Here is a 12,015-nt window from a genome sequence, read left to right on the forward strand (position 1 = left end):
CAGAACAGCCCTAGAAGGTAGTTACTATTCTTATCCCATTTGACAAGTGAAGAATGGGAATAGAGAAGTTAAGCAACTCCCCTAAAGTCACACAGGTTGCAGGTAAGTGGCAATGCCAAGATTCAAACTCTGGAGTTTGGGTCTGTGCTCTTAGTATTTTTCTACGGTGCCTCCAAGTATATATGCAATGTGTCACATGATATATATGATGAGTCATATGAAACTACTTTTGTTTCAATGCCAGCCAGCTGTATCAATGATCTTAACTTGTTTCTGCACTGCCAGAGACTTCCAGACCAGCTTTTAATTCTCTCCAGCAGAACTGGTACCATCCTGGTTCAGGGACCAGGTCAAGGCCCACACGGACTCTTCATCACCAGTGGGTGGCAATGTTGTCACATGGAGCCATCAGGGTACAGTGTAGGCTTGGCATCCTCTCTAAAAGTGGAAAGGCCTCCCCACCCTATATAGGTCATTCTACACAACCCCTGAAATGGACTTTCTCTACTGTCCCTGGAACACCCAGGATAATCCTGCAGGAGGAGAGAGGGATGCCCAGGGAACTATTCATTTAAGTGATTCTTCCTCTGTCCTGCCATATCCCTGGTGTATCTCAGTTGTCATTTACACACTGTCTTCCCACTAGGACATGTCTTTCTTAAAGACAGAGACTCTGCAATATTGTCCCCACAATTTCAGTAGCCTAGGGTAGATGTCAGGTAAATGGATGAATCATTAAACTTCAGCTCTTCACAGGCAATCAATTCCACTGTAACGAACAGTCTAAGGAAGAGCTACAAAATCCCCTGTTAGCCAAAATGAACTTGACCCGGACTTCATGGTGATTCTAGGGTGGGTTCAGCCACCCAAGGATCCTCAGAATAGAATGAACTAAAGAAAGCCTCTCAAGACCATTCTCGTCTGGACTCTTGAAACTGCAATACCCAGTCTATCCTTACATTGATCTGACTCTTCCACAAAATGGTCACAGCTTAAGCAGAACAAGTGTCAAGCCGACCTCTGGGTAGATTTCAACACAATAGGCCAGTAATTGATGCAGGCAATGGCTTTCCCAAGCAGCTCCGCAATAATAACTCAAGGGCAGAATTACTCTGTGAAGCTTCTAGAAAAGAGACCTACATTTGTATAAAATCTGAGAAATTCTGAGGCAGGTCCTCGAATTCCAAACATTTCTAGAAGCCTGTCATATGTCTGAAATCCCACTATTAAAGAGCTAGGCACTTGGAATTAGGTGGATAATTTATGGCACGTGCAGAAACCTTTTAGGGTTTTTAACCATGAAAAATGAGGGAAATAGATGATTGCAAGAATGTCTATCCTTCCAATTTTTAGGTAAAACTTAAAAACTTAATATATGTACCTGTTTGTTTAATCTAGGGAATTTACAAAGGTCAGAATTAGAAAAATACACATATTTTTTTTTCTTTTTCAGAACTTTGTCAAATATCCAGGACTTGTTTTCTCAGTTACAGACACACTAGGCTCTGTTTACCCTTTTAGTAGTAGCACATTAATGTAAAGCTTATAAGACACTTTCCTCAGCATTTAAGAAAAAAACTTGGTTTACTTTGATGATTTTTAGAAATATAAACTCATTATAGAAAATTTGGAAAATATAGTATAGAAAGCTCTAAAGAACATCTAAGAGATGATCTCTGTTGACTTTTTGATGCATGTTCTTCCAGTCTTACATATTTCATATTTATACATATACATAGATAACATTTTAGAAAACATAATTTACATCTACTCACATGCTTCTTTCTTCCTACTTCTTTGTCTCTTTTCCATTTTATCTACTTTTAGCCTCTCCCCCTCTGTGTGAATTCTGGAATTTCTCTTTATGCACCCATACATAAGTCTATCTGTTTTACTTTCACACAATTAGAGAGGCTAGAGCCATTGAAAACATGCTCCAGATGATAGTTAGATAATACTGGATAGAAAAATAGATAGATGATAGATATATACAGAGATAGATAAGAAAAGAAGGAAGGAGAGAAGGAAGAATTCATGTATTGTTTGTTTATTTAGATATAGATCTTCTGCATATAAATGGTTTTGTGACCTTTGGTAGAAAAAATTTTTCTTGCTTCTGTTTTAGATTCTTTAAAGACCATCATTCATCCTTCTCTTTGTACATGTAATTTCTTCATCACACTTTCTCATTTCCACAGAAATTCTTTGTATAGTCTTAAGTTTATACCTAATTATTTGCATTGACTTCAACTTAAATTGGCTGTTTCTACACATGCTCTGTGGAAACCCCTTCGTTTCCTATTTCTTAATGGCTCCGTTGTTTAGTATGATAGTTCAGGGCTAGAAGGAACTCTAGAAGGAAGTAAATTCTGTTCTGCCTCTCACATCTTCCTGTCCCTTTATGCTATGCCTCGTGCTGTGCTCCCATAATACACTTCCTTAGTGGCCATCTACCCAAGATTGGCCATCTTCAATGTCAGGAAACTCACTACCTCTTAAGTGACCCGGAATATTTTTACATTGCTTTAACACTTAAAATACCCTTTTCTCTGTCACTCTCACTCAGTGCTATTTCTAATTGCTGGAGTTCCACAAAACAATTAAACCATCAAATTATTTGTTTAAAAGGTTCTTTGAAAAACAATTCTATTTACAACAGCATCAAAAAAAATATTTAGGAATAAATTTAGCCAAGGAGGCTAAAGACTTACACACTGAAAACTACAAAATATTGCTGAAAGAAATTAAAGAAGACACTGATAAATGGGAAGACATCCTTGTTTCATGGATTAGAAGATAATATTGAGATGTCAGTGCTACCCAAAGAGATCTACAGATTCAATGTAATCTCTATATAAATTCCAATGATACTAGATTAAAAAAATGGATAAGGAAAGAAGAAAGAAGAGAAGGAAAAATTTATGTATTGTTTACGTAGATCTTCTGCATATAAATGGTTTTGTAACCTTCTGTCAAAAAAATTTTTGTTTTTGTGAAATAGAAAAATCCATCCTAAAATCCATATGGAATCTCAAGGAGCCCCAAATAGCCAAAACAATCTTACAAAAGAAAAACAAAGTTGGAGTTCTCAACACTTACAGATTTCAAAATATACTACAAACCTGCAGTAATCAAAACTCTATAGTACTGGCATAAAGATAGACATATAGATCCATGGAACAGAACTGTGAGTCTAGAAATAATCCCATGCATTTAAGTCAACTGATTTTCAACAAGGGTGTTATGACCATCCAATGGGAAAGAATAGTGCTGGAACAATTGATAGCCATGTACAAAAGAATAAAAATCAGACCCTTACCTTAACACCATATATAATAATTAACTCAAGATGGATCAAGGATCTAAACATAAGACCTAAAACTATAAACTCCTAGAAGAAAACATAGGAGAAAAGCTTTGTGACATTAAATTTGACAATGATTTCTTGGATATGATGACAAAAGGGCAGACAACAAAAGAAAAAATAGGCAAATTGAGCTACATCAAAGTTAAAAGGTTTTGTGCATCAAAGGACATGATCAGCAGAATGAAAAGGCAACCCACAGAATGGGAGAAAATATATGTAAATCATATATCTGATAAGGGGTTAATATCCAGAGTATATAAAGAATTTCTATAACTTAATACCAGAAATTAAACAACCTGATTAAAAATGGATAAAAGACTTAAGGAGACATTTCTCCAAAGAAGATATACAAATAGCCAATAAATACATGAAAAGATACTCAACATGACTAATCACTGGGCCATGCAAATCAATACCATGAGATATCACTTCACACCTATTAACTCCCTATTATTAAAACAAACAAACACATAAAACAATAACAGGAAATACCAATTGTCTGTAAGGACATGGGAATATTGGAACCCTTGTGTGCTGTTGGCAGGAATATAAAATGGTGCAGCCACTGTGGGAAACACTTTGGTGGTTCTTAAAAAATTAAAAATAGAATTACCACATGATCCAGCAATTCCACTTTTAAGTTTATACCCAAAAGAATTGAAAGCAAGGTCTCAAAGAGGTGATGTTCGTGATAGCATTATTCAAAATTGCCAAAAGGTGGAAACAGCCCAAGTATCTATCGATGGATGAACAGATAAACCACATGTGGTCTAAACATACAATAGAATATTATTCAACCTTGGAAAAGAAGGAAATTGTGACACATGCTACAACATGGATGAACCTTAGGACATTATGCTGAGTAAAATAAGCCAGTTGCAAAAGCACAAACACTGTTAATTCCACTTAAATGATTCCTTAGAGTAATCAAATTCATAGAGACCGAAAGTGGCATGGTGGTTTCCAGGGGCTGTAGGAGGGATTAATGGAGAGTTACTATTTAATGGATACAGAGTTTGAGTTCTGGAAGATGAAAAGAGTTCTGAAAATGATTGATGGTGATGGTTGCTCAACAATGTGAATGTTGAGTGTACACTACGAATGTACATAATGCCCCTGAACTATATGTTTAAAAAGGGTTGAAATGATAAATGTTGTGTTATATATATTTCACCACAATTTTTTAATTAAAAAAAAAAAGATCTTCAAATATCTGAAGGCTGCTGCTATCATGGTCCCATGGAATAATCTCTCTAGAGTAAACACATAGACATAGACATAGGTGGTTGTCATAATCATCATCATCATCATCTCCATTTTATTATTATTATTTTAAAGATTTTATTTATTTGAAAGAGAGAGCATGAGTGAGGGAGAAGGGCAGAAGGAGAGCAGAAGCAGACTCCCCACTGAGCAGGGAACCCAATGCGGGGCTCAATCTTAGGACCCTGGGATCATGACCTGAGCCAAAGGCAGACACTTAACCAACTGAGCCACCCGGGCACCCCTCATAATTTCCACTGTAGGAACAAGGAAACAGGTGTAGAGAGGGTAATTTTCAAATTCACAGAGCTAGTTAGTATAAACCAGGACTTGAACCCAAGTTGTGTGGCTCCAGAGTCCTCACACTTACCATGGAAGGGGCATTTGATGTTGATATCTCTCACCTCCTACTTCCAACCCCCAGGCAAATGTGCAGGTGAGCCTGCTTTAAAAACACCCCCAACAACAACAAATTCACTGTGGATAAATTAGGGAACAGCTACTCAACTTTACAAAGGAGCTTGTTGTCATAAGTGAACCATTTTCAATAACAAGCTCCTCCTGGGACAGGTCAACTAGTTAAAAAGTTCCAAGAAGTACTGGAGCAGAGAAACCCAGCCAACAGGTTAGGATCACTGCCAATTAAAGATTAGAACGGTAAAGTATTTCTGGTGTAATGTCCACATTCATAGAAAAACAGTTTTAAAAACTTTTCTTGCACACACATATTTTCCCTGAATAATGGCTATGTGTGGGAGAAATTGTAAAAGCAGAGGGGCTCTGCACAGCGCCTCACTAGGGGTCTCCACATGAGCAGTTTGCCTCCCAGGCCTTCAGTGCTCCCCTGGCATCACTTGACCCAAAGTTCTATTCTCACCTTTGGTAGTACTATTAGTTGGTTCAGTCGTGCACAAAGGTATAATACAGGTGGCTACCAAATTCCAAGGAGTTGCATATAGGTCTGTTCCTTCTGGAAGCAGCATGTCATGAAACCCTAACTGCTTTTGTGTAGGGACTACATACAGAGATGAGGCAGGGTGGAGGGAATGGTGTTTGTTACCAAAGGGAACCCAGTAAGAGCTGGTTCTGGGAAGGAGGAAACTCCTGGTGGAAGAGAAGCAGCCACTGTTAGACACTACACCAGGAGAAGGCAGAAAGAAATTCCCTACCTCTCTCTCTTCTTCCCACCAGTTTCTTGCCAGTGTCTCCTTTGGGCAAACCAGAGAGCGAGGGGGCCTGGGTGATACAGTCAGCAAGTGTCAGCCCTCAAACCAGAGAGCGAGGGGGCCTGGATGATACAGTAAGCAAGTGTCAGCCCTCAGGGTACACAGCAGGAGGGGATGGGGTGGAGAGTACATCAGGAGAACAGAAAATAAAGAATGCAATATCTGTATCAGAGTTGGGTAAACTGAGTCATTGAAAGGAAAAGTTTAACATGTTTCAGATCAAAGAGGGAAACCTAGAACCAACACAAGGGTCCCATTTTCCTCTCTGGTCTCACTGATTTTGAATACCTTGAAGGCCTACAGAGAATCATAAAATCTCGGAGGACATCTAATCCCTCAGACTCCTTCCCAATATATGGTGATGTTACAACATGGCCCACAGGGGTCCACCTTTCTTCAGAAGCATTGAGGGTGCTTGTGAGGAGTATGACTCAGCCTCCTGCCTGGATTCATCAGAGACGTTTTCATAAATCACTTGTATGGGAGATGTTGTGGGTGTTATTCTTTCAGTGAATTTGGTACACACACCAAGTGTATCTCTGTTTGATTCATGAAGGTGACTCATCTGAGGAAGTCAACCTGACCATGGTTTATCAGGCAGCTTCTAACGGAGATGTCAGTGCTCTGACTTCAGTAATTCGGGAAGACCCTTCCATCCTAGAATGCTGTGACAGTGAAGGTGAGCTATTTATGCATTTTTAATTCTGCAGAATGTTCTGTCCTATTCTTTTAGAGATGGCCTTCAGAGGTGAGCAATGTTAATGAAATTATATATGACAGACCATTTTGATACTGGAGGGACAAGGAGTATCCTGCCTCTGTGGCTGAAAGTCCTTTAGTAATTCTTTACATGATAGTCTTGGACACAAATTTTCCAATTCTTTTATATCACCTTGTATAATGAAGCTAGTTGGTTTGGGTTTACTTTCAACTTCTTTGTATGAATAACTAAAGTAGATAGGCCAAGTAGTTAAAAAAGGAGTATGGAAAGAGGGCTATTTTTGGTAGCATTGGACGTTGGGAAAGTGTGACTATTAAAGCCAGAAAGCAAAGATTTGCTTCTCAGAAGATGGAGTAGATGTACTTTTTTTATTCCTACTGCTAAATATAACTAAAAATCTTGGATGTTGTGTATAATATAAACATAGGAACACTCTGGAAAGTGGAAAGAAAATGACAGACTAGCTAGGACCATGGGACCCAAGGAATGACATGGTGGTAACTTTCCTTGGTTCTCTTTCCAAGTATATCCCATACTTGGAGTTGAAAAAATCCAACAGCCCAGAAAGGCTAATAGTCACAGACAAACACACACACACACACACACACAAGCCTGCTCTCTAGCCAAAGAACCAGGAAAGGGACATAGCAAGGCAGAGAACTTTTAAACAATAATGAGTCTACTCCAACCAAACATCACACAAATACACAAGCAAACAAGCAAACTAAAACTTGCTGCCCTAGCCCCATCATTCCAGCAAAGACCAAGTAGAAATCTTGGACCTCCACCCCAACTACTCAGCCTCCCTCCCCCTACCTGTTGGGGTGGTGTCAGAGGAAGCCTTTTTGAGAATTAGTATTTTTACCACCACCTAATAATGAAGAGTCTTCTCCCTCAGATGTCAATGGTAGCTAAGTAGGGAACCTGGACTTCTGATCTGACCTGGCAATGATGAGGTGGCACACATACACCCCTACTTCCCCTTTGGAGCAGTGTCAGAGAAAGCCAACTAAAATAGAGGGTTTAAGTAAGGTTAGGTAACTCAATACAATACCCCAAATGTCCAGGTTTCAATAGAAAATTGTTTGTCATATCAAGAAACAGGAAGACCTCAAACTGAATGAAAAAAGACAATCAATAGATACCAACACTGAGATAACAGATGTTAGAATTATCTGACAGATTTTGAAGAGGCCATGAAAAAAGAAATGCTTCAATGAGCAATTACAAACTTGCTCAAAACAAAAGAAAAAATAGGAAGCCTCAACAAAGAAATAACAGACATAAAGAAGAACCAAATGGAAAATTTTAAAACTAAAAAATACAATAATCACAATTCAAAAATTCAGTAGATAAGCTCAGCAGCAGAATGAGGAAGCAGAGGAAAGGATCAATGAACTTGAAAATAGAACGACAGAAATGAGCCAATCTAAACAACTGAGAGAAAATAGGCTTCTAAAAAAAAGAGCATCAGGGACCTATGGGACTATAACAAAAGTTCTATCATTGTTTTTTCCATCCTAGTACTTGTGGGAAATCATTAATGATTTTTAACCAGTGTACCTGTCCAAGAAGAGCTTGGGAGTTCCTTATCATGACAGCAAAATGTTTTGTAAAGTGAATAGTTGCCCCTAATCATCCATAGTAGTTTTATTTGTTTCCTTGCTTGTTTGTTTGTTTTTAAATCAGACTTACATGTACATCTGCTTTGGGGCTAGAAATGGAAAATGAGGAGAGACAAATGTTAAATACCACTTGTGTAATAATGCAAGATCCAGACTCTTTGGGTTCAATCCTAGTTTCTACTGCCTTTGAGAGGAACATATGACATCTTAAAATTTGTGGGGCACAGCTAAAGCAGTACTGAGGGAAAGCGCTAAATACATTTATTAGAAAAGAGGAAAGGTATTAGTCAATAATCTAAGTTCTTACCCCAAGAACCTAGAGAAAGAAAAACAAAATAAACCCAAGGAAAGAAATAATAAAGAAAGAATAGAAATCAATGGATTTGAAAACAGAAAACAAAAAGAAAATCAATGAAGCAAGGAACTGATTCTTTGTGAAAAAAATCAATAAAACTGACAAAATTCTAGCAATACTGACAGAAAATGAAAGAAGTCACAAACTACCACTATCAGGAGTGAAACCAAAGATATCACTACAGACCTTGTGGACATCTAACCAATAAAAAGGAACTACAACAAAAAAACTCTACACACATAAATTTGACTATTTAGATGAAATAGATCATTTCCTCAAAAAAGATAAATTGCAATTCATCCAATAGGAAATAGACTATTTGAATTCCCCTATAACTATTAAGGAAAGTATATTCATAATTTTTAAATTCCCAGAAAAATAAATTTTCAGGCCTACATAGTTTCTCTGGAATCTTCTACAAACTTTTAAATAATAATATCAATTCTAAATAACCTCTTCCAGAATGAGAAGGAAACTCTTCTCAGTTACACTTATGAAGCTAATATTACCCTGATATTGAAAACAGATGATATAAAGTATGATATAAAAAAAGAACCTAAAGACCAATACTCCTCATGAATGTAAGATAGAGAAAACCTTAGCAAAATATTAGCAAATATAAGTCAGCAATTTATAACTAGAATTACATACCATCACCAATTGGGATTTGTTGTAGGAATGTGTGATTCAGTATTTCAAAATCAATCAGTGTAATCCATCATATTAACCAGCTAAAGAAGAAAAATCACATGATCATATCAATGAATGCAGAAAAGCATGTGAAAAAATTTTATACACATTGGTGATTAAAAACTCAAAAAAATAGGGCGCCTGGGTGGCTCAGTTGGTTAAGCGACTGCCTTCGGCTCAGGTCATGATCCTTGAGTCCTGGGATCGAGTCCCGCATCGGGCTCCCTGCTCGGCGGGGAGCCTGCTTCTCCCTCTCCCACTCCCCCCTGCTTGTGTTCCCTCTCTCGCTGTGTCTCTCTCTGTCAAATAAATAAATAAAATCTTAAAAAAAAAAAAAAACTCAAAAAAATAGGAATAGAGGGGCACATCCTCAATTTGATCTATAAAAAAAGAAAGAAAAACCCTAGAACTAACATTTTACTTAATGGTAAAAAAGACTGAATGCTTTGCCCCTAAGATCAGGAACAAAGCAAAGATGTTCACTCTTTTTTTTTTTTTAATTAACATAATGTATTATTTGTTTCAGGGGTACAGGTCTGTGATTCATCAGTCTTACACAATTCACAGCACTCACCATAGCACATACCCTCCCCAATGTCCATCACCCAGCCACCCCATCCCTCCCACCCCTCTTCACTCCAGCAACCCTCAGTTTGTTTCCTGAGATTAAGATCTCTTATGGTTTGTCTCCCCCTCTGGTTTCATCTTGTTTCATTTTTCCCTCCCTTCCCCTATGATCCTTTGTCTTGTTTCTCAAATTCCTCATATCAGTGAGATCATATGGTAATTGTCTTTCTCTGATTGACTTATTTCACTTAGGATAATACCCTCTAGTTCCACCCACATCATTGCAAATGACAAGATTTCAATTTTTTGATGGCTGCCTAATATTCCATTGTGTGTGTGTGTGTACACAGATGTTCACTCTTACTTATATTCAGCAGAGTGGTGGCAGTTCTAGCCAGTGCAAAAAGGCAATAAAAGGAAATAAAAAGCATATCTATTGAAAATGAAAAAATAAAACTATCCCCTTTTGCACAGCTTGATTGTCCACAATGAAAATCCTCAGGAAGCTACCAAAAAAACTCCTACAACTAAGTAAGTTCAGCACTGTCACAGGGTATGAGATCAGTCCAGAAAAATAAATTATATTCCTGTATACCAGAAGTGAACACATGGACACCACAGTTAAAACTATAATACCATTTGGGATGCCTGGGTGGCTCAGTTGGTTAAGCATCCAACTGTTGATTTCAGCTCAGGTCATGATCTCAGGGTTGTGGAATCAAGCCTTGCATCTGGCTCCATGCTCAACATCGAGCCTGCTTAAGAATTTCTTTCTCTCCCTCTGCCCCTCCTCCTGCTCACTCTCTCTCTCTCTCTCTCACTAAAACAAACAAAAACAAAACAAAACAAAACAAAAAAACTACAATACCATTTAAAATCACTCAACAAAGAATACTTAGGTGTGAATATAACAAAATATGTATAAGATTTGTATACTGAAAACTATAAAATGCTGATGACAGAAATCAAAGGAGATCTAAATAAATGGAGAGACATCATGCTTATGGATTAGGAGACTCAAGATAGTAAATATGCAGTGCTTTTCAAATTCATATACAGGTTTAATGCAATTTCTATCAAACCCCAGCAAGATTTTTTTGTAGATATACACAGAATTATCTAAAATTATATAGAAAGGCCAAAGAATTAGTAGAGTTAAATCAATTTTGAAAAAGAATAAGGTGGGAAGGAGAACTTAGGAAGATGGAGGAGCAGGAGGACCTGAGCTCACCCCATCCCATGTTTACCAGATATCATCCACATCCAAGTCAATAAACTGGAGAGTGATCCAAAGACTGACAGAAAAACTCCACAACTAAATATAGAGAAAAAGCTGTCTCTGAAAGGTTAGGAAGGTCAGAAAGTTGGGGGGGTGGGTGGGTGGGGAAGCTACCTGAAGGAGAGAGGGGGCTGCACATGGAGAGGACACAGAAACAGGCCCTTACGCAGGGAGCTCACACTGGGAAGACTGATCCCCATAAGGCTTTTTACTTAAAAACCAGAGGGGCTCAGTCGTTAAGCGTCTGCCTTCGGCTCAGGTCATGGTCCCAGGGTCCTGGGATCGAGCCCTGCATCGGGCTCCCTGCTCAGCGGGAAGCCTGCTTCTCCCTCTCCCGCTCCCCCTGCTCGTGTTCCCTCTCTCGCTGTGTCTCTCTCTGGCAAATAAATAAATAAAATTTTAAAAACCAGAGGGGCTGAATTCTGTGAGTTTTTAAAACCAGTGGGACTTGGAGCTCAGAGCTTTAAAAGTCAGCTGACTCAGCTCTGGGTGAGCTTGGGAGGGTGAGTGGTAGCTGGGTTGACACGCTTAAAGAGACAACAGACTATGTGGAGAGGCAATAACAAAATGGCAGTTTACATAACATCAGGGGCAAGTGGGAGACAGATCTGTTCATACTGATTTCTGAAAATGAGGGAACTGGCAGGCACCATTTTCCTCCCCTGTCCCCCATTATAAACACAGAGCCACCTGAGGGAGGTGGGGCTGCACAGACACTGGTAATCTTGGCCCAGAGCTCAAGGCAGATTTTGTTAAAGCTTCGCACATGCCCTGCCCAGCAGCCGGATACACAACTGTCACCTTGTGCCCCACCCAGCCACAGTGCAGCACCCAGCCAGCCGCATGCCCCCTGATGCCAGGGCACAGCTTCCAGCCACCACAGTACTTCAGGAGATCCAGCATAAGACTAATGGCCCAACAC

The 12,015-nt window shown here is 38.8% G+C and overlaps 1 protein-coding gene and 1 long non-coding RNA gene across 2 annotated transcripts in view; one reads left to right on the forward strand and one right to left on the reverse strand.

Moving 5' to 3' along the window:
* The window catches only part of ANKRD55 (ankyrin repeat domain 55), a 396,197-nt gene that overhangs the window by 325,524 nt on the left and 58,658 nt on the right, over nucleotides 1-12,015 (forward strand). Inside the window, exon 12 of the mRNA XM_081826855.1 lies at nucleotides 6,413-6,535. Coding sequence (XP_081682981.1) covers nucleotides 6,413-6,535 — 123 coding nt within the window. The remainder of the gene's footprint in view (nucleotides 1-6,412; nucleotides 6,536-12,015) is intronic.
* Nucleotides 1-12,015, reverse strand: part of LOC145722719 (uncharacterized) — a 67,788-nt gene that overhangs the window by 18,866 nt on the left and 36,907 nt on the right. The gene's annotated exons all lie outside the window — the stretch shown is intronic.

This window comes from Leptonychotes weddellii, chromosome 7 (assembly GCF_054177405.1).
Source record: "Leptonychotes weddellii isolate Sample4059 chromosome 7, ASM5417740v2, whole genome shotgun sequence".
NCBI lineage: Eukaryota > Metazoa > Chordata > Mammalia > Carnivora > Phocidae > Leptonychotes > Leptonychotes weddellii.